We start from the raw sequence: 21807 nt of genomic DNA, 5'->3' as shown, positions 1-21807 counted from the left end.
TCTCCCCTTGCGGAGCACAGGCTCCGGACGCGCAGGCTCAGCGGCCATGGCTCACGGGCCCAGCTGCTCCGCGGCATGTGGGATCTTCCCGGACTGGGGCACGAACCCATGTCCCCTGCATCGGCAGGCGGACTCTCAACCACTGCGCCACCAGGGAAGCCCGAAAAGACCTTATTAATAGGCTTCAAACTGAGGATTCTTAGGAATTCTCCAGAAGCTGATGACTGCAGACTTGGATGGCTTCTGCTCAAGGTGACAGAACAAGATTAATTTTCTGATTCTTCAGCACCTTTTTTAAATTTTTACTTCACTATTAATCTTGGCTATTACTGTACCTTGACACCTTCTAGTAACCAAGTAAAATATCTCTCACCCTGTTACTTTTGACCTGCTATGGATTCCCTCTGTCACTTCGGGAAAAAACGAAACTATCTTGTGTGTTTTCTCAGACTACAGCTACTATGAATTTGATTGCTGGATCTCTCTCTCTCTCTCACATGCAGACTCACACGCCTACCTGAAACTGACAAAAATGTAATAGCTCTTCTTTTAAATACCTCAGAAGGTAGTTTTCTTTCTATAGGTCCTCTCACATTTCCCTTAAAAAAATAATCCCAAACCTTGATCTTGTAAAAATTGGCTGTTGGCCTCAGAGAAAGCTTCTGCTGAAGTCATTGCAACACTATCAGCAAGACCCAGCCCATCAGGAATGGGAGCTAACAGTTGGGGTAGTTTGTTCTCTTCAAACACACTCTAGCCTGTTTTGCTGCTACTGTTTAACTCCACTCAAGAAATCCACTCTAGAGGACTTCCTTGGTGGTGCAATGGTTAAGAATCCGCCTTCCAATGCAGGGGACACGGGTTCCAGCCCTGGTCCGGGAAGATCTCACATGTCGAGGAGCAACTAAGCCCCTGCGCCACAACTACTGAGCCTGCACTCCAGAGCCTGCGAGCCACAACTACTGAAGCCCGTGCACCTAGAGCCCATGCTCCACAACAAGAGAAGCCACCGCAATGAGAAGCCCATGCACTGCAACAAAAAGTAGACCCCGCTCGCCGCAAATAGAGAAAGCTTGCACACAGCAACAAAGACCCAATGCAGCCAAAAATAAATAAATAAAAATAAATAAATTTATTTAAAAAAATAGTTCACACCATCCATGAAAACCTTCAAGTAACACCCATAATTAGGCTGGATAATGTGTTGTCCCGGCAATTATGTTGCAAGTGACTTCTGAAACTCTATACACCGTAAATAAGACTATAAATCCCAGCTTTGCCACTTGCAGGCAGTATAACCATGGGCAAGTTGCTTTACCTTTTTGTGCTTTCAGTTTCCTCATATGCATAATGAGCGTAAGGAAAGGAAGGTTCCTCTGTCACCTCCGAAGTGATCACTGGCATATCCTTCCTCTTCTACAGGCTTGCAGGTAATCTGATGACACTGCAGATCCCCTGGAGATGGCCCCGATCGGTCCGTTCCAGAGGTTGGCCCTAAATGGGCTCCTTGAGATGGTTGCCAGGTCCCAACATCAGAGCGTAGATCCCTAAAGGTGTATCCCTGGGGAAGGCAGCCCTCCCACCCCGCTGGAGGACCTGGGATGGTAGGGGTGGAGCTATCAGGGCTGTCCTGCCCAGCCAGGTCCTGTTCTCCAACTGCTACTAAGAGAACAGAGGAAATGAGAACACTCAGACCAGCAACTCCCAGACTCAGAGTAAGGTATGCACCCAACTCTTCTGACTGTCTTACTTTCTCTCTCTCTCCCACTTCTCTTTTTCTTTCTCCGCCCCTCAGCTTCTCTCTTTTTTCCTTTGCTACCTCTGTCTCTCCCAATATCTGTCTCTATCTCCTCACTTTCATTCCCTCTTTTCCGTTTTATCTCTTTCTCTGCATCTCCATTTCTCCTTTGATGTCTCTGTAAACTGGCTATCTGTCTCTCTCCCTATCTTTTCTCTCTGTCTGTCTTTGATTTCCCCTTGTCTCTCTCCCCAGCCTCTCAGGGTCTCTGCCTGAGGAAGTGGACAAAGGGATTTCCCCACTCCACTGTCAGGGCTGGAACCTGTTGCTCTTCTCTGATTCTGTCCACCTCTCTAACCCTCCTCATCCACCAAATATCTCCCCTTCCCCACCGCATGCAGACAGGTGCATGGCAAGCCCCAGGACTCAGGGAGGGTGAGAGCCACCAGCCAGAGAAATCAAAGCAGAGAAATGTGGAAGAAGAGCTGAGAGACAGATCAAGACATAGAGGCAGAGTTGGGGCTCAGGTGGGGAGGGAGACCAGAAGGAAGAACCTGAGGGAGAGGCACTGAAATCCTTATTATAAACAGATGGGATTAAGTTGGAAAGAGAGAGAGGAGAGAGGAGAGAGAGAGAATGCAGTTTGGGCATCTCTCTGCCTCTCTGAGGTCCCTGAGCTGGAGGGTAAGTGGGCAGGCAGCCTGAGGAGGCCTGGCCTGACAACCCTTGTCGGTTCAGCCCCTCAAACCAGCTCAGAACTCTACACTGCCACCTCGCCTTCTCTCCTGCCTTGGCCTCCACTTGATGCTGAGGGCCTTCCCACCTGCATTTCTGACCCTCAAACAGCTTCTTCTTGCTCCTCTTCCTGTCTCTGCCCTTTCTCCTCGTCTCTCTTTTCCTTTATTTCTTGTATGTCTCTCTGCCTCTATCTCTGTCTTTCTACGTGTCCATTAGTGTCTCTATGTCCCTCTGTGTATGTCCCTCAATTCCTATTTCTCTCGCCATCTGTTTGTCTCACTCTTGCCTTCTCTGTCTCCTGCCTTTTCTGGGTCTCTGCAATCCCCCTCACCCCCGGTAGAAATCATCCGGGGTCTGACCCCACATTCCCTTCTTTAGGGAAGAGGAGCAGGCCCGCGGTCAGGCCAGGGGGCGGGGCCTGAGGACTCGCCCTGGCCCCAACTCCCCCCAACTCCGGAGACCTGCACGACACCGGACGCCCCAGCCCCACCTAGGAGCCGGGTGACGCCGCGGCAGCTAGGCTCCCACGAAGCCCCACCACCACTCGATGCCGCTCTACAACTCTCAGCCGAAGCCCAGTCCTCCGCTACTAAACCCAGTACTGGTCCCGCCCGGCCTAGCCAGCAGCACCAGGAGCCAGAGCACAATGCCCTGAACTTCACCATGAACCGTTCCACGGCCCCACGGCTCCTACAGCCTTCCAGACCCGGAGACCTTGAGCGGGGTCCCAAAGGCGGGAGGAGGGCGGGGCGCCCAAGCGTTTGAGGTTCCCGAAGCGGCGGGACCTTAAGGAGCAGGAGAGGGCGGGGCCTGAAGACGGGAAGAGGTAGGGTCTAGAGGCTGCTGAGGGCAGGAAACCTGGGCCTGCAGGAGGCTTAAAGGGCAGGGCTGAAAGATAGGGAGGGGGTGGGCCTGGGGGCGGGGCCTGGAGACAAAAGGGTCTGTGGACAGCACAGCAGCCTGAGGTGGGCGGAACCTGAGGGCTCAAGGAAGGAAAAGGCTCAGAAGAGCTAGCGGGCCTGTGTTTGATAGGAGCAGGGTGGGGTCTGGAAACACAGTGGGGATGGGGCCTGGAGGTGAGGAAGGGCGCGGCCTAGGTGTACCGAATGGGCAGGACCAAAGAAAGTGGCCTGGAAATACAAGGGTTGCAGCCTGGGGTACCCAGGGTCTGACTGGCATCCCGGTCCTACCCAGGTTGGCGTGGCCATGGAGTCGGCAAGATGGAGGCCAGGGCCCTGCTGGGGCACTGAGAGAGCTGTGTGCACGGGGCCTGCTACCCGCGCCTGGCACTGAGTCCATCAAGCAGTGTTGCAGCTCTACTACCTCCGAGGACCACTAGGACCTCGTTGGGGCCTTGGGAGGCCTGAGAACTCCGCATTTGCACCCCCAGGGAGCGAGTCTGTATAAGCGAGAGGGCATTTCCACCTCTTTGCAATGGCTTGCATAAAAGGGACAGTTGGTGTGTCTCCCATGAGGCCATCTGCACCCCAGTGGAGGCGTCTGCCCCACACATGTAGGTGTTTGCACGCAAGACACAATGTTTGGAGCCGATGTCCATCCGAGAAAATCTCTTTCCCATAACCCCCACTCCACCCCCCAAAATGAAAACTCATCCGGTACCCTTAAATACTGACAACCCTGAGCATCACAGAGCAGAAATCTCTCTGTAGTGCAGAAGAGAAGATTAAGGGTACCTTCTTCAAGGAAGCTGGGTCTCCCCGACCCCTACTTCCATCCCAGGTCCCTGGTGAGGCCACATGGAGGGGGAATTGTCTTCACAAACGGGGTGACTGGTATCCAGAAAGACAGAGTTCACTGTGAGGTCAGATTTCCCAGTCTTTGCAATGGGGACACGGGGGAGAGTCGTCAGAGGTGCCGCATGCTGAACCACCCCTCCACCCCAGCAATCCTGTGTTCACTCATTTCTTTCCCAAGCCTGCTCCTCTTCCGTCTGCTTGTGATTCAACACTTGGCCCCCTTATTCATGTACTATTCACATCTGGATTCATTCCCCCTCCTACTCATTCATCCCACAAACCTTTACTAGAGCCCACTCTCTGTGGGACTGCAAATCCTAGGGCTCCCAAGTCCCTGAAGAGGGCTCTACCCCTTGTCCTAGTGAGCAGCTCCAATGGGTGGCTCAAGGAGTACAGACATAGGCATTTCAAAACTGACTTTAAATACTGATCAGGGCACCATGCAAAGGGACTGGGGTGAGAGCTTGTTACATATGAGTGGGGGCTGGGGTGCCTGAGAGAGAAGGGACCCATCCATCAGGGCAGCTGGGGTACCCCACCCCCAACCTGGGATAAGGGAACAGAGTAGAGGCCCTCTCTGGAGGGTCCCAGGGCCAACTGGGAGCCAGCCCTCCCTTCGAGGTAGATCATCGCGCAGGGAACCGAGGAGGAGCTCCCACGGTGGCGATGACAGGCGGTCACTTCCTCAGTGGTACTGCTGATAGCTGGGGTAGCCTGGGGCCGGGGTACCCTCCTTAGGGGGCAGCTGGCTGGGGTCCTCCAGGAATGGGGGTGCTGGAGTGGGGAGAATTGGATAAAGATGAGCGGAGGAGGCAAGGCAGAGCATTTCCCAACTCTCCCTGGCCAGCTTCACCAGGAACTCACCATTGCGGAACTGCTGGGCGGTGTAACGAGTGAGGAGGATGCCAACACCCTCGATGAGGGCCAACAGAATGCCTCCCATCATTGCTGAGCCCACCATGGCCAATGGGCCACCTGGAGGAATGAGGAGGCACGGAAGACAGGTGAGAGCAGGCAGAACAGGGTGGAAGGGGCTGGGGCCTGGGGATGGGGCACTCACTGCGGGCAGCCAGCACAGCCCCGGTCAATGCTCCACTGGTGATGGAGTTCCAGGGATCTTCCTTGCCCCGCAGCCTGATAGCTGGGGTAGCCTGGGGCCGCGGTACCCTCCTTAGCGGGCAGCTGGCTGGGGTCCTCCAGGAATGGGGGTGCAGTGCAGAACTGCTGCGAGTGAGGAGGATGCCAACATCCTCGATGAGGGCCAACAGAATGCCTCCCATCATTGCTGAGCCCACCGTGGCCAATAGGCCACTGCAGGCAGCCAGCACAGCCCCGGTCAGTTCTCCACTGGTGATGGATTTCCAGGGATCTTCCTTGCCCCGCAGCCGCACCAGACCGCAGTCGATGGTGGAGAACAGGCCCCCCCACACTGCGAAGCTACCTGTTGGGGGACCACGGCCTAATTAGTGTTTGTGGGGAATTACCAGAATATACGGCTCAGGGTCCAGGGACTCCCAAGGCCTGAACGCTCTGGCAAAGAACGGGGAGAAAAATCCAGAGGCAAAGGCAGATGGCAAACTCCTAGGGGATAGCCCCCATCTGTCTCTGTGGTAGCTCCTTCAATCTGTCTGTAATTGCCATCGGCACTCCCTTCACCTTCATAGGGGGTTGACAAGTGTTTACGGGCAGATTTATCTGCTTCTATATGGCTTTTTTCTTGGCCGCGCCACACACTCATTCCTCTCAGTTCTCTGACCAGGGATTGAACCCGGTGACGGCAATGAAAGGCTGGAATCCTAACCACCAGGCCACCAGGCAACTCCCTTCTATATGGCTTTTAACAGAGCAACTTTGATCTTTGTAACTACCACAAAGAATTGGAATTCTGACCTTGGTTTCAGGGAGAAGAAAACGGGTTAGCAAAGCCAGTTAACAATACAATAGTTAAAATGTTTACTCAAGTCTTACTGTGTGCCAGGACCTGATCTACGCACTGCATGTTACTTGACTTCTGAAAATTTATATTAGTTAATACTATCAAAGCACTTAACAGAGCAACCAGCACTTAGTAAGTACTACCTAAGTTACATAAATTACAGAACTTACTGTTTTGTCATCCCCATGTTGCAGATGAGGTTCAGAGAGGTTAAGCCACTAGCCCAAGGTCACACAGCAGGGAAGAGCCAGGCCTGGATTTAAACTCCAGAACTCAACCATATGAAATTGTTGGGAAATGTCACTCCCCCAGGAAGTCCCAGGCAGAGTTGGGACTAGAATCTGGACCCCCAACTTGCAGTCTAGACTCAAAGGAGCAACCACCTCAACTCTGTTATCACATCTGTCTCCCCAAACCTCTCACCTCCAATCTGAGGGGCTCGGATCCTCACAGCGTTGACACTGCCTCTCATTCGGTGCCGAATTCCCTGAAGGAAAGTGAGGAGGAAGGGAATCAGAGCCCGGTTGAGGCCACTGGCAGACAAGGTTTCTAGCTTTTAAGAGAGGGATGGGGGCAGGAAACCTGTAGGGGTATCAGGGGTAGAGATGTGGGGAAGTGGCCAAGAACTAGGGGGCTGAGGAGTACCCCAATATAGGTACTCTCAGAGCTGGGATGATAAATCATTCATTCATTCATTACTTAGCACCTATGTGCCAGGCACCATGCTGTATGCAGGGATACAGCAGTAAACAAGGTAGACCTGGCCCCTACCCTCTCAGAGCTCACATTATAGTGGGGGAGACAGATCCTAAATAAGGGTACAGATAAGGTAGCTTCAGACAGCAATAAGAACCCTAGAGGAAATAGGATAAAGAGCTATGACAGTGGCTGAAGGGTCAGGAAAGACCTCTTTAAGGAGGGGGCATTTATGCTGAGACCTTGAGGATGAGAGGGAGAAACCTGGACAAAGATCCAGGAAAGAGAGCTCCAGGAGATGAGGGGAGGGACAGGCTAGACAGAGAAATTGCAGAGACCTTGACAAATGCATAGCATTTAAAGTCATGACATTTGATGAGGTCTCCCAGGAAGGGGAGGGGGTTTGTGAGAGTGAGAGAGAGAGAGAGAGAGAGAGAGAGAGAGAGAATGAATCAATTATGTTAAATTAAAAGCATTTTCTCAGCTTTAAGGCTGTCCTCCTCCTGCCAGTTAAACTCCTGTCACTTCCCTCTATCCAGGCTTCCAACCCAGAATCTGCCTCTAGGTAAAATCTGACTGGCTTTGCACACACACATTTAGGTTTTGGTGATGACCCTTTTGACATCACAGCATTTCCACAGAGGAGCTCCAGCTGGGTGGGGGGGTGAGGGGCAGAGGTCATGTTTGCAGTTCCTCCAAACTTCCAGATCCTGGAGCCAGGCCTGGCATATAGTAGGTGAGCAGGCACCAGAATGAAAAGGGCATGTGACTGGCAGCTCCAAGCAGTTTTCAGAACAGTATCCCACGTGGGCAGGGCAGGACCCCCGCACCACCCAGGGAAGGCCAGGACTCACGACAGGGGCATTGCGGAAGCCCTTAATGGCCTGGAAGACTCCACCGCCGATAACACCCATAGTGAAGGCGCCACCGCAATCATCCACAATTCGCCATGGGCTGCAAGCGGGAAGGGGAGGATGGGGTTAATGTGAGCCCTCCCTCTTGCCATGTCACAAGGACTCTTTCCAACTGGGAGAAACTAAGTCACCCAAATGGGAAGCAGAATTTCAGATAATAGATTATTTTCCCCCTCATTTAAGCAAGAAATAGTGTGAAGGGGGGAAATTATTAGTCTTTGCCCTGTCCGCCCCTCCCCTTCGCAGCCAACCAAGGAATCAACCGCTTTACTACTATCAATGATTAAATGAATTGCTAACAAGGAAAGAGTTGGCAAGTTTAAATAAGCGCTACAGAAGTGTTAAGCTAGCACTGTTACTAAAGCAGAACGGGCTCGCACCCCCTTTTCCCACAATGAGCACGTCCAACCAAGCCACGCCCTCTTCTTTTTCTTTTTTTTTTTAAACCCGCACAACTGGGAAAAACCAAGCGCAGACCGTGGGGATGATCCAGCACCACCCCCTCGGCTGGAATGGATTCGACCAGCGTGTCTTTCCTTTAACAAAGAGAGACTGGAAGGTACGAAGGCAAGGGAAACGTGGAGTGGTTCGTCCTTGCACCGCACCTTCTCCTTTAGGCACACAGTTGTGGACCCTCTTAACGGAGCACGAGTAGGAGGAAGCAAGTGGAGGGGAGCAGAAGGAGACAACAAACGTCTAAGAGTCTCCCGAGTCTGGGACGTGGCACTGTGTGGCCGGTGCCTCCCCCGCCCGCCTCCCACCGCTGGCTGTGGCGCCCCAGCAACAGTCCCAAGGCCTGCGCCCCTCGCCGTACCAAGGCTCCCGAGCGTACTCCTCCATGGCGCCGGCGTCCGGCCGCGCAGTCTGGCTATACCCCGGCTGGGCCACACCCCCACCGTAAATGCACACAGGCGTCCGAGTTTTCCACCTATTCCAGGGCAATGATTGGGTCGTTTTGCCAGAAGTCAGACCAAGGCGCACTCTCATTGGCCAGCCAGGTTTGTGTCATCTGTTCGCCGCAGCCCGAGCCTCGCACAGTTTCCTTCAGGCTCGGCGAGAGCACCTCGTTCTGAGCTTTGGGAGAAGAGAGTCGTGTAGGCCTGGCAATCATAGAAGCGACGAGAGAGAGACGGCCATTCTGTCAGCTTTCCACTACCTGCGTGACTGTATTGGTAATGTCGGGGTGGGCGCATTTTTTGGAGCTGGAGGAGGTGTTGCACTCTGCTCCCCCATCCCAGCACTTTGGTTCCTTCCACCCGGCAGTCTTTGGGGAAAGTTGGGTGAGCCCATTTCTGGGGCGAGGGGCAGCCGCGCTTGGCCCCTTTGGCAATGGGCGGAGCCTGGGCCTGGGAGAGGAACTCGGGCCTGGGAGAGGAACTCGGGCCTGGGAGGGGAACCCGGTCCTGGAGCACCCGGCCCGGGAGAGGAGGGTTGGTGAGAGTTTGGGTAATATTGCCATTTATCCCTTCCACCTTTTAGCATAGGGTCTGTCGCCCAGCTCCTAGTGTAGGTGGGTAGGTGGGGGTCCAGATGAGTACTTGCTGGGGGGAGGCGCTTGGTTACAAGATACAGATTCAGTCCTAATCTGAGCTGTTTTTTGGTCTCTTTTCTTCCCTAGGTCTGTCTGCTATCCGCTATGCCGCTGCCCGTTGCGCTGCAGACCCGCTTGGCCAAGAGAGGCATTCTCAAACATCTGGAGCCCGGTGAGAGAGCTAAGAGCAGATAGGCCTTCCATGTGCCAGGCTTGACAGGCACTTTGTTGTTGATACTGCCACTTGATACCTAGCTTGGACCTACTTCGCACCAAGCAGTGGGGTGGCAGGCATTTCATTGTTAACAATGCGTATTCCTGACATCCATTCTTACCGTATGAGGAGGCGGGTGGGGACGGGGAATAGACATTTCATCCTTAATAATACTGACAGCTGACGTGTATTTTTGGGTCTTCTATATCACAAGTTTAATCCATCCATCAATCCCTGTAAGTGGTTACAAATTATTTAATAGTAAGGATAGTAACAGTTGACAGAAGCTGACATCTACCGCAGCCTCCTGTGGGCCAAGCACAGTGGCAGGATGCTAATACTTTGTTCTTTACCATACTAGTAGATAACATTATTTTAGACCTACTGTGGAGCCAGGCACTGTGCTGGTGATACATACCTTATTGTTCACCATATCAATAGCTGACATGTATTTTGGGTCTACTTAAGTGTCTGTCATACACATTATGGTGAACAGTATATAAAATAATGATAGGATTTATCATTTAGGTCTACTGTGCTGCTGTTGCTAGTACTTCTACCTTATTGTAAATTATAGTAAAAGCTGGCATCTAGTTTGGGCTAAGGTGTTCCAGGTACTGGAAAATTCATCTTATTTTCACTTTATTGATAAGTGACATCTATTACAAGCCTGTTGTGTGCCAAGCATAGATCTTCGGTTAATAATACTGATAATGATCATTGATATGATTTACTTTAAGGCTGTTGGTACCAGGCCCTGTGCTGACTGTATATATCTTACTAACAATACCGATGATTATAGCTGACATCTATTTTGGGCCTGTTGTGTGACAGGCACTCTGCTGTTGCTGACATATACATTTCATTGTTAGCTATATCCATAGGTGAAATCTGTGATAAACCTACGGAGGTCCAGGTACTCATACACCTTTTTTATTCTGTTGATAGTAACTGACAACAGTTGTAGGCCTCAGGAACTGAATAGATTCAGAGAAGCATTTGGATAAATCCCTTGCTATCCAAACTTGCTAGTCAATATACCGGAGTCAGAAACCTCATATTTGCCAAGCTTGGGAGCTGAACAGATTTGGACATATTTTTAGATAAACCCCTTGCTGTTGAAACTAATTTTATCCAAATAGATTTGGAAAGTATAGTGTCACATACTATCTGAACTCAGGAACTGAATAAATATGGATACATGTTTTTCAATGAATCCCTGTCTAAAGTCTGAAACCAGATAAGTTCAGGTAACAGTATGTCATATCTGAACCCAGAAACAGAACAGATTTGGGTAAATTTTTTGGTAAATCCTGATATTCAGATACTTGGATTTGGAATGTGAGCAATATTTTTTAGGGCACTTGAGCCCTGGCACACACACGTGGTCCATGTGAATGTGAGTGTGTCTCCCCAGGCCCTGACTGCAGGATGGGGATCCCTCTGGTCCTTACTGCTGTCCTCCTTCCTTCCTTGTCCGGCCAGAACCAGAGGAAGAGATCATTGCCGAGGACTATGATGATGATCCTGTGGACTATGAGGCTACCCGGTTGGAGGGCCTGCCACCAAGCTGGTACAAGGTGTTTGACCCTTCCTGGTGAGTCTGGGGATGCAGGGGGGTGGGCTGGGGGTAAATGGGGGCCACAAAGGAAGAGATCTGGGGGGTCCTCCCTGTAGGGTCCTGGCATGGGGCAGGTACAGGCAGAGACTGGGGAGATAAGAGTTGAGGCTACAAGGAGAGGATATCTGTGCTGACATTCCTTCCCTCCCTCCCTCCCTCCCATTGCCCTGCAGCGGGCTTCCTTACTACTGGAATGCGGACACAGACCTCGTGTCCTGGCTGTCCCCACATGATCCCAACTCCGTTGTTTCCAAATCTGCCAAGAAGCTCAGGAGCAGTAATGCAGGTGAGTTGGCGGATACAAGGGTGCCTCGAGTGTTCTAGCAGTTCTCCGAGAGGGGTCAGGTAAAAGACCAGGGCAGGTAAGACCAGGCAGGCCCAGCCCCAGGCAAAAGAGGCTGTTGAAGCCAGCGGCTGCTGGGTCCTGAGGTGGGAGGAGGAAGGTCACAAGGCTTTCGTGTCCCCAGATGCTGAGGAGAAGTTGGATCGGAACCATGAGAAATCGGACCGGGGCCACGAGAAATCGGACCGAGGTCACGAGAAGTCAGAACGCGGCCATGAGAAGTCAGAACGGAGCCACGAGAAGTCTGACAGAGACCGGGAGCGTGGTTATGACAAGGTGGACAGAGAGAGAGAGCGGGACAGGGATCGGGACCGGGACCGCGTGTATGACAAGGTGGACCGGGAAGAGGGCAAAGAACGGCGCCACCATCGCCGGGAGGAACTGGCTCCCTACCCCAAGAGCAAGAAGGGTAAGCTGGGGTGAGAAAGGGGGGCACCAGGGGGGCATAGGGTAAGCAAGCCCTCGCTTGGCTTCACGTGAGTGCCTGAGCCTGGGGCCTGGCAGCCTCAGGCTCCATTTCTTCTGGGGATGGGAGGGCTCGGTGATCCGGGACTCCTTGTGCCCCCGTCGAAGACCCCACTCTGCCACCTACTTCCGCAGTGGCAAGCCGGAAGGATGAAGAATTAGACCCCATGGACCCCAGCTCGTACTCAGATGCACCCCGGTAACTGACCACCCCTCAAGAGCCCTTCCTTTTTCCTCTTGACTCACTGCACCACTGACCATTCCTTTCTTCCTGCGTCCTTTCCCCCTTTGTCAGTTGTGGGTGGGAGGTGCCTGCCACAGTACACATATTATACATTCCGCCCCCGCCCCTTGTCACCCCCAGGGGCACGTGGTCAACAGGACTCCCCAAGCGGAATGAGGCCAAGACGGGTGCAGACACGACAGCAGCCGGGCCCCTCTTCCAGCAGCGCCCTTACCCATCCCCGGGGGCTGTGCTCCGGGCCAATGCCGAGGCCTCCCGAACCAAGCAACAGGACTGAACCTTCCCCACCGCGGCCCGCCCTGGGATTTTTAATAAAAGCTCTTCAGTGGATCGTGCCCATGAGACCTGAGTGCTTCCTTCTGTCACACTTTTGAGACTTCCCAACCCAAGCCAGCAAGATGCAAAACACATTTTATTTACAAAAACTCACCTAAGAAATAGTGTAGGGGTAGCAGGGGCATGGGGGTGGTTGGGTCCTGTCTGGGCCAGAGTTTAGTCATGTCAGCCCTGCGTGGGAGAGGGGGTGTGGGGACAGGGGGTTCGGTGTCTACCCCCCCAATACTGATCAGAGCGTTTGGTCCTGGCTGGACCAGGGCAAGAAGGGAGAGCGAGGCCAGGCCAGCGTCTTCAATCCCAGCGGCTAGGAACCCTTCACCTTGGTGAGCAACCTGTGGTGGGAACGGGGAGGAGAGAAAAACACAGAAAGCTGGGGTGGGCTGGCAGGTGGACGTCCTGAGCAAGCGAGGATGACTAGTGAGGCTGGTAGTCCCCAGGGTTAGTAACAGAGCCCACGTGGAGAGAACGGGTCCCCTGGGTCAGAAAGCTACACGTGGACTAAATAAATACAATATCTTTATTTGGCATTGGGTATCCTGACATTTGTTCATTACAGTTCCTTAAAAAACAAACCAAAAAATCAGAACAAATTAATCAAAAATAAAGATCCAATGGCTCTATGTACATATAGCAAAGACAGCCCAGGCATAGTGCGTGCCACCCACACACACACACACACACACACACACACACACACACACACACACACACACACACTATGTACATATAGCAAAGACAGCCCAGGCATAGTGCGTGCCACACACACACACACACACACACACACACACCATATACACCCTGGGAGACAGTTAAGGGGTCAATAAGCTTTGGGGAGTGCAGGGGGCAGGTTCCACGTTTCAGAATTTAAAGACACCCCTCCCCATGAAGTAAGGGTGCCTCGTACAGCCAGTGGGGTATCACAAGTGTTGCTGGCAGCTTTATTTTTCCTCTCAGGATATCTTAGAAAATAACCCTGCATCCAGCAACTGACGGTGTCTTAGATTCGATGAGATTAGGCCACTTCAAGGACCTCCCTTCTCCATTTTACCCACACCCTAGATCATTCATCTGATTACACCACAAACCCCCAAATCACAAACAAATGGCCCCTACTGCACCCTCCCCCTGAATGGGCTGATGCAAAAATCTCAGCTGTCGCCCCCCTTCCTCTCTCCCCAGGTGCTCACAAGAGGCCCATTTTCAAGTCCCTGTGTTAGGGAAGCTGCCCCAAGGCCACAAAAAGAGCTACTAATATCATCCAGTGTGGTTGTCAGGGAGGAGAGAAGGCCTCGAGCTATCAGAATCGGAACCCCACACGTAGGCATCAGTCATTACTAAAGAGCTGTAGGATTTTTGTCCAATTTGTCCCTACAAAGGCGAAGGGATTGCTGGGAGGGACTCTCCCAAGCATGAGACACAGGACGCCTCTGGCTGAGGGGGGCAGACAAAAAAAGCCTTGAATGACAACACCCCCAACCTGGTCCCCAAAGGGGTTAGACTGAGACAGAGGAGGCAGCTCTAAAAACCCCTGGCTACAAGGAAGGGTTCACGTGATGCCCTGCCCTAGTCCCACAAGCTTCCGGAAGTCTCGACAACCTGGAAGAAAAGACCCTTCCAACCCCAGGGGAGCCAGGCCCCGGTGGCAACTCGGATCCTGCAGATGCCCAACACCCTCCACCCAGTGTCCCTCCCTGTCTCCCCCGACCGCCACCGCCAGCCCTCACTTCACCAGCACTGACTTTGGCAGAAAGGGCTCCGTGCTGACGTCTCCACGGTGGGAAGACACCTGCGGTGGCGGCGGCTGCCCCGGAGGCTGCTGGTGAGTGCAGGGCCCAGAGGTGGAGGCAGACGCGGAAGCTATGGCTTTGGCTGCACCTCGGGGCAGGCTGTAGAGGTAGACGGCACCGATGACCAGCCCTGCGCCAAGGGCAAACAAAGGGTCCACGTGGAAGCCAAAGAGGCGGATGGAGGCAACAGTGGACAGCACAATGGACAAGGAGGTGGCAAAGCCCTTGAGGATGTTGTCGGCATACTTGACGACAACAGCCACCAGTAGCCCGCCGAAGGCCTGGTTGAGCACCACGCCCCAGACAGCAGGCGTGTACCCGAAAAAGAAGCCGCGGTGGGCTACAGCAGTGCCCTCGGCCCACCAGAGCCCCACCAGGCCCAGGGCTGTGCCGAAGAGGCCCAGCTGCAGGTTGCGCAGCCACACGGAGCCTGAGCTGCCTTTGAGGATCTTCTCGAAGTAGACACCTGCAAAGCCCGAGGACAGACAGGACGCCACGACAGCTGCTAGGCCCGCCCCAGGGTTCTGATCCAGTGGCCGCGGGCCCCCACCGCCAGCTTGCTGTGCCTGGACAATGGCGACTCCGGTGAAGAGGAGCAGCAGGGAGGCCCACTGCAGCCGGGAAAGGCTGCGGTTCAGCATAAGCACGGAGAACAGTGCCGTGGTCAGGATCTTCAGCTGGTACGTCACCTGCGAGTGGCATGTGGAAGACACTGAGGGCTGCTCCCGACCCCCAACATGTACATGTGGGGGACGGCACCCACTGTGGGCCCCCAGGCACAATGCAGGGACAGGGTTGGGTAGATAACCATAAAAACAGCAAAAATATCCAGCCACTGGCCACTGACTGAGATGCAGCTAAATAGCTCTGAGGTGCCTTCCAGAAAGTACACAGGAGGATGGCTGTGCAAGGATGTCCTGGGCCACACCCAAGTGCACATCCCAACCCCATGTCCTAGCTGTGTGACGAGGGACAAAGCACTTGCCCTGTCTGAGCCCTGACATACCATCTGTAAATACAACTGATGTATGTGAAGCACCTCACACAGCAGGTAATGAATGAATGGTAAACATCCTGATGAGGGAGGTCTTGATAAGGATGTGTTGATACAAATGAATCAGCCATGAAATGACGTCAGTAAACGTTTACATAGAGCTTACTATGTGCCAGGTGTGGGTCTAAGCACTTCACATGAATTCGTTTAATCCTCACATATGAAGTGTGTTATTGTAATGTCCAATTTAAAGATGAGATGGAGAGGTTACGTGACTTGCCCAATATCACACAGCTGGAAAGTAGCAGAGCTGGGATTTGAACCCAGGCAGCCTGGCCCCAGAATCCAGGCTCTTTAACCATCTTAAAGGTTGCTTGTAAATAGCCTAAAGCTTATCCATCACCAACCAAGGGCTCTTCCCAGATATTACTTCTTTTAATCATCTCAGTGAGTAGCTACTATTACCATTTCCATTCCCAGTTCTCACAGATGAGGAAACCGAGGTTGAGGAAGATCCAAGGACATTCTGGAGGAAACACAGCCCCCGCTCTCTGCAGCCCTCCCTCCCCAACATCCTATATCCCCCACCCCAGCCAGTTCCTGGGCTTGGGGCTCACCTGGAAAGTGGCAGCTGGCAGGTTGGAGATGGCAACATACTGGAGGTTATTCTGCAAGGTGTAGATGAGAGAGGGCACTGCGAGCTTGAGTGTATCCACATACTGCACCAGGACAGCCTCGTGGAGGAAAAGAACCAGGTGCTTCACGTTACCTAGGTGGAGGGAGGAGAGCCCTGTTTAGCACTGACTTCCAAAGATGGGGATCCTCTAAAGGACAGGACTGGGCCTGGTCCTGTGTCTCCCCACCACACTCCGACTCCCTGACGGCTAGAATGAGGTCTGCGCTCTCGGTTTCTCTACAGTACAACCATGTCTCCAGCAAGCCTTTCGGATACTCAGTCTGAGAGTCACAGACCATATTTCACTCATCTTAGAGCCCACCTCCCTGGCACAAAGCCCCAGGGCAAGCACTCAGTACAGTCTGTGCAATGAAATAATCAACACTAACTAGGAGCTTGTGAAGTAGAAGCTCTAGGAGTGTGGGTGGAAGGCTGTTTACCGAGCAGAGGGAAAGTTTTAGACTCAGCTTTTATTATTATTATTTTTTAAAGATCTTTTTGATGTGGACCATTTTTAAAGTCTTTATTGAATTTGTTACAATATTGCTTCTGTTTTACGTTTTGGTTTTTTGGCCGCGAGGCATGTGGGATCTTAGCTCCCTGACCAGGGATCGAACGAACCCACACCCCCTGCATTGGAAGGCGAAGTCTTAACTAGTGGACTGCCAAGGAAGTCCCTTAGACTCAACTTTTAGACTTTTCCTAGTTCCTTCCTAGCCTGAGAGCTGCCTGAGGGCAGGGGCCATCTTCCACTTGGCTGCCTCCTTCTGTCAGCCCCCCCCACACCAAGCATTTGCCCCTGTCACATGGAAGAATGCAGGCTTGACTCTAAAGCAGAAAGTCTGGTTGGGACCTGCTCCAATCAATAAATGAGAATACTCTCCTATATAATAAGACCTTTGCAAATCTCACCCCACTTTTTTGCAGTTCATCTTTTAAGACTCATCTGAGCGTCCCTCCTCCGGGAAAACCCCACAACCATCGCACAAGGTTACTGCAGGAACCCCTGCTGATGCTCATTCACAAAACCCTGCCCTTGCCCTTCATGGCATTAATCCCAGGAGTAATTATCAAGCTCTAACCCTTTACCCAAATTCCCTGGGCCCAGGGGTTTGGGTGTTCAAAAATGTCCAGGTGTTAGAAAGGTAACGTGGCATATATGCTATATATTTCACATAACACACACCACGTATATGGGGCTGCACACCATAATCAAGCACATTCATATTTCTGCAGTGAGTCACGTGGACACATTCACACCAAATGAGAAAACTAAAAAAATTAAACGGGGGGGTTGCTGAAATTGTAGATAAGAGATGAAAGCTGTGATTAACCTGTAGCTATTTGTTTTTCCCCATCTAAAATATCAGCCCCCCGAGGGCAAGATGCACGTCTGCATCGCTAACATGTCCACCTCCACAGCCAGAACACGGCCTGCCACACAGTGTTCACTCGAACCATCTCAGAATCAATCTAGAACAGAGCAGATGAGTTCCTAAACTGCCTCCCAGGGCCCTGAAGCTAATGAGTGGCTGAGAATATTTCCTTCAGTGTAAATACCTAGGGCAGAGCCGCATGCGAGGCCTTTACAGAGAAATGACTGGGCAACATTTTAAAGAAGAAGGCCTTTGGGGAGGTGTTTAGTAAATAAAGTCAACTTATAGGAAATATAGAGGACAGAAGAACATGTTAAATGAGGCCACTGGGAGGCACTCGGCAAAATCCAGGCTACCCAAAGTCTACAAGGCAAACAACCTTATGTCTTCGAGAAATTAACTGCAGAGAGAAAAAAAAGTCAGCTGGAGGGGAACCTAGAGGCTAGCTGACCTAGAAGACACCAACCAACTACAAAGCACTGACTTTATATAAACCTGGTTCAAACAAAAATTTTTAAACTTTTATGACATTTGAGAAATCATTACGAATTTGAACACTGACTGGATATTTGATTATTTTATTAACTTAAAAAAATTATTGTTAATTTTTTGATGTATGATTTCTAGCAGTCATGACTGATTGAAGTCATTATTTTAAATGTACCGAAATATTTACTCAAGATAATAAGAGGGAATTTACTTCAAAATAATACTTCATGTGGGACATACTTCAATATAACAAGGTGCAGGAGTAGGTAAACAGACACATAGATTGGTAGTGAGTGGATAATCACTGATGCTGGTTAATGGCAGAGTGGCCATGAGTTGATCATTGTTGAATCTCGGTGATGGGACATGGATATTTTACCATTTTATTATTTTCTCTGATTTTGTGTTTGAAATTCTCCACAATGAAAAGTTAGAAAGAAATCAATAAATCATCATGGAAGGGTCACCTGCTACCTTATGGGCACAGACTGTCTCACTCCTTCAGTGTTTACTGGCCAGCTCCTGGGGAGTTAGGGGTATAAACATGTGGATGCAGCTACTCATAGCTGGAGGTACAAGGCAGCCAAGCCGCACTTACGCAGTCCCCAGGCATTTTCATAGACACAGAGATACTCCCCCAACCAAACCCTCCACGTGGGAGTGGGTACATACACAGACACACAGACACACACACATACACACACTGCCACCCACCGACTCCAATGCAGCCCCCCTCCCTGCAGCCCCCCTCCCTGGCTCATACCCCTCTTCTGTGCGAAGAGCAGCAGCAGGCAAGTGAGACCTTTGAGCACTTCAGCCATGACCACAGCAGTGGTGGCAAAGAAGCGGTCCCCAGGCAATGTGCGGGCATAGCGGATGCTGAGGATGAGGGAGGCATTCTGGACCACCAGCACAGCTAAGGATATGTATTTGAGGCGCCGGTGAGCTGTGGGGAATGGAAGGAGTAAGGGGGAAGAAGGGGTCAAAAGCTGCTGTGGCATAACCACACTACCACCCTCCCCTCTCCTTTCTCAACCAGGATCCTCCTAGCCACCGCTACTTCCTCCTCCTGCCTGCCTATCCTAACCCAACGTGAGTCTGATCCCTGCCAGCTTCCACTACCTCAGCCACAGGCAGGAAGAGCCAGAAAGGGAGAAGTGGGCCTCTCCCTGTCCAGCCCATACCTGGAATCCTTGCTGAGGTGTCAGGAAATGGGTGGGGCAGGTACTGGACACCCACCTCCGCCCTCTCTCTCCCTCCCCTGAGTGAGAAGCAACCCTGCCCTGGGCAGAATACCAACTGCATCCTCGACATTTATTGAGTGCTTACTGCGTGCCTATCACTGGGATAAGGGATTTATGTGGATCACCTCAACAGACCCCTACATGGCTCTGATCTCTGAAGGAACTATCAGTGTTCCCATTTTATGGATGAACAACCAAAGATTTAGATGAAATGATGGTTCTATTTAGTGAAGGATTGTCTCATGTGAAAAATGATACCCTAATACAAGGAATGAGACCACTGTATAAGGCATGTCCATCCCCTAAGGAACTTTCTCTCATCTAAATTATTCCATTCCCTTAAACTCAGAATGGTCTCTCCAACCCCTCCCGCCTATGATGACTGATTCCTCCCTGCCCCAGAATGGTCTTAACAAATATAAGAAATGATTCCCTCACTGTCCAAAGGATTGAACCCCATGTAGTAAATGGTTACTCCACTAAGAATGGTCTGGGTCCCTTAACGATATAAGGAAATATTTCCCTATACACCAATCCTCCTCCCACCACCGCATACCCCCACCTGCAGCCAAGGAATTATCCCTTGTCCGGCTCACACTCACAATGAACTCTCCCCGTTATAAGGAATGGTCTGGCACCCTCAGAACGTCCTTTCTCCGCCATATAAGGAAGGCCCCTCCCACTGCAACATACAATGAACTATCTCCATCAGGAAGGGACCCCCAGAACGGTCTTCTCCCCATATAATGAACATCCCTATCCTCAAAATATTCTAAGTCATATAACGAAGAACCCGCCCCACCCTAACTCACAATACCCCTGTCCCTTTACAAGGAAGAAACCACTACCCTCAGAACAGCCCCCCCCCTTCTGTAAGGAAGAACTCTCCCGCTCTCAGAATGGTCTCTCCCTTGTATAACGACGGACCCCCACACACACTCAGAATGGTCTTAGTGGTCTTAGCCTCCCCAAAAGGAAATACCCGCCTCCAACTCAGAATGGTCTCTACTCCCCATTTGCAGAAGGGATCTCCCCATCACCCTCAGAATGGTCTCTTCCCCGCCCCCAAAACACACGTCCTCCTCCCACCCCCCACTCCCCACACATAGGTTGGTCCGTACGGGATGCTCCCTCTCGGCTCAGTGAGGAACCTTTCTGAACCCCCAGCGATCCCGCCCCCCCGGCCCGCCGCCGACTGCTCAGCCACAGCCTGTCTCACCCGCAGTCGCGGTCCCAGGCTCCAACGCCCCTGCGGAGACAGCCCTTGGCCCGGCCGCCGCGGGGGAACCGCCGGACCCCACCGCTGCCATGTTGGCATCTGCCTGGCCCGTCCCCTCGGCAACAGTAGGCCACTTCCGTGTCCGTTACTTCCGCTTCCGGGACCCCGGGGTGGGGCTGGGGCGAGCGAGAAGCTTCCCAGAGCAGTGGCTGTCTTCGTTCGCTCCTGAACGCTAGTTTAAGAGCGGCCTCAGGATTTCCAAATTCCGTTGGGATCCGGAGACAGGGCACGCAGCCGGCTCAGTCTCCCGCCGTCTTTACAGAGCCTCTTTAGCCCACTCCCGTTACTAAACCCGCTCCCGTCTTCTTTGACCCCGCTTTCCATATCGCCCGCCCATTCTGTCTCCTCGTCTCTTTGGTTCCGCTGTCCGTCTCCTATCTCGGCTCTTTATTGCCACCTTCTGATGGCACCGCCCTTTCTGCATCAAAACTCCTGGGTCCTTCCGGGTTGGACTGAAGTTCTTTGCCCTTCTGCCGGCGAGGCCAACCCCCGCCCCCTGGAGAGGCAGAGGGCATCTGGGAGGGAAGTGAGACTTTGAGGGAGCAGGGCAGGTGAGGGTTAGGCAGGTAAGCGAGCAGATAAAGGCAGGGCAGTTGAGGATATACTAGTGAAATGGCACAGGAGAGTTCAGACTGAGAAGGGAGGACAAGTGAGTCACCATTAAGAATGGAAAAGTGAGAAGGGGGTAGGTAAGCCCGCAGGTGAGAGGTTTACAGGTTAGTTGTTTTCTGTTTTTGTTTTTTGCCACGCTGCCTGGCTTGCATGATCTTAGTTCCCCGACCAGGGATTGAACCCGGGCCACCGCAGTTAGGACTAGCACCTAGTCCTAACCACTGGACCGCCAGGAAATTCCCTAGGTTAGCTGTTGAAAGCAGGGCAAGAGAAGGTACAGCTGAGGTCGGGACAAGTGAAACTATGATAGAATAGGGCAGGGCAGGTAAGTCAAGAGTTGAGGAAGTTGAAGTGAGCGGGATGAACAGGTAAGAAGACAAGGAAGAGGTGAAAAGGTAGGGGCAAAACAGGTGACTCCACCTTGGTCGTTATTAGAAAACAAGGAAGGGCTAGGAAGATTCCTGTCAGCGCTCAACCCCCACCCTGCCCTCACCAAGCCCCAGAAAGGGCTTTTCTTCTCCCATGGGGAAGGTATTTCCTCCCTTGGGGTTGGGGGAAAGGAGTTTTTTCTGCCTCTGAGATGACCATCTTTGATTTGGGAGTGTGTCCCAGACACCTTCAATGTCTACGGTATCTCCAAAGCAGGCCTTCTGCACATACGGGGTGCTACATAAGAGCTGAGGGGAAAATCAAGTTTTTCTTTCACCTTAAATGATCTTCAGGATGGCACCACAACACTGAGGCTTCCCGTGGGCAGAGAGGTCCAATCCATCTCCCTCTTGGCTCAGCATTCAGTAGATGCTCCACGAATGCCTCA

At 52.1% G+C, this 21807-nt stretch overlaps 3 protein-coding genes across 8 annotated transcripts; 1 reads left to right on the top strand and 2 right to left on the bottom strand.

Annotated features, from left to right (window-relative positions):
* Window positions 1-4638: 4638 nt before the first annotated feature.
* On the bottom strand, window positions 4639-8695 carry TIMM17B (translocase of inner mitochondrial membrane 17B). 2 transcript variants are annotated; one of them, XM_024116920.3, is made up of 6 exons: window positions 8594-8695; window positions 7720-7819; window positions 6593-6656; window positions 5546-5674; window positions 5098-5208; window positions 4639-5007 (listed from the first exon to the last, which is right to left on the bottom strand). In XM_024116920.3, exons 1-6 carry the CDS (start codon window positions 8617-8619, stop codon window positions 4919-4921), a joined length of 519 nt encoding a protein of 172 aa, XP_023972688.1. In that variant the 5' UTR covers window positions 8620-8695; the 3' UTR covers window positions 4639-4918. The 2 variants fall into 2 exon arrangements, with proteins under 2 accessions (XP_023972688.1, XP_007120975.2); XM_007120913.3 differs by lacking the exon at window positions 5546-5674 and having other exon boundaries at window positions 8594-8694.
* A 103-nt stretch (window positions 8696-8798) lies between these two features.
* PQBP1 (polyglutamine binding protein 1) lies at window positions 8799-12578 on the top strand. 4 transcript variants are annotated; one of them, XM_007120910.4, is made up of 7 exons: window positions 8801-8951; window positions 9398-9482; window positions 11010-11121; window positions 11319-11431; window positions 11613-11897; window positions 12089-12152; window positions 12318-12532. In XM_007120910.4, exons 2-7 carry the CDS (start codon window positions 9416-9418, stop codon window positions 12472-12474), a joined length of 798 nt encoding a protein of 265 aa, XP_007120972.1. In that variant the 5' UTR covers window positions 8801-8951; window positions 9398-9415; the 3' UTR covers window positions 12475-12532. The 4 variants fall into 4 exon arrangements, with proteins under 4 accessions (XP_054937756.1, XP_007120972.1, XP_054937755.1 ...); XM_007120911.4 differs by lacking the exon at window positions 8801-8951 and adding an exon at window positions 9207-9225; XM_055081781.1 differs by lacking the exon at window positions 12089-12152 and having other exon boundaries at window positions 8799-8951; window positions 12318-12578.
* Window positions 12579-12591: 13 nt separating this feature from the next.
* On the bottom strand, window positions 12592-20797 carry SLC35A2 (solute carrier family 35 member A2). Of its 2 annotated transcripts, XM_007120914.4 has the most exons (5): window positions 20319-20794; window positions 18619-18801; window positions 15932-16083; window positions 14273-15009; window positions 12592-12865 (listed from the first exon to the last, which is right to left on the bottom strand). In XM_007120914.4, exons 1-5 carry the CDS (start codon window positions 20407-20409, stop codon window positions 12838-12840), a joined length of 1191 nt encoding a protein of 396 aa, XP_007120976.1. In that variant the 5' UTR covers window positions 20410-20794; the 3' UTR covers window positions 12592-12837. The 2 variants fall into 2 exon arrangements, with proteins under 2 accessions (XP_007120976.1, XP_007120977.1); XM_007120915.4 differs by lacking the exon at window positions 18619-18801 and having other exon boundaries at window positions 12719-12865; window positions 20319-20797.
* Between the last annotated feature and the right edge of the window lie 1010 nt (window positions 20798-21807).

Source organism: Physeter macrocephalus, chromosome 21, assembly GCF_002837175.3.
Source record: "Physeter macrocephalus isolate SW-GA chromosome 21, ASM283717v5, whole genome shotgun sequence".
Lineage (NCBI taxonomy): Eukaryota > Metazoa > Chordata > Mammalia > Artiodactyla > Physeteridae > Physeter > Physeter macrocephalus.
This window is presented reverse-complemented; position numbering and strand designations above follow the sequence as displayed.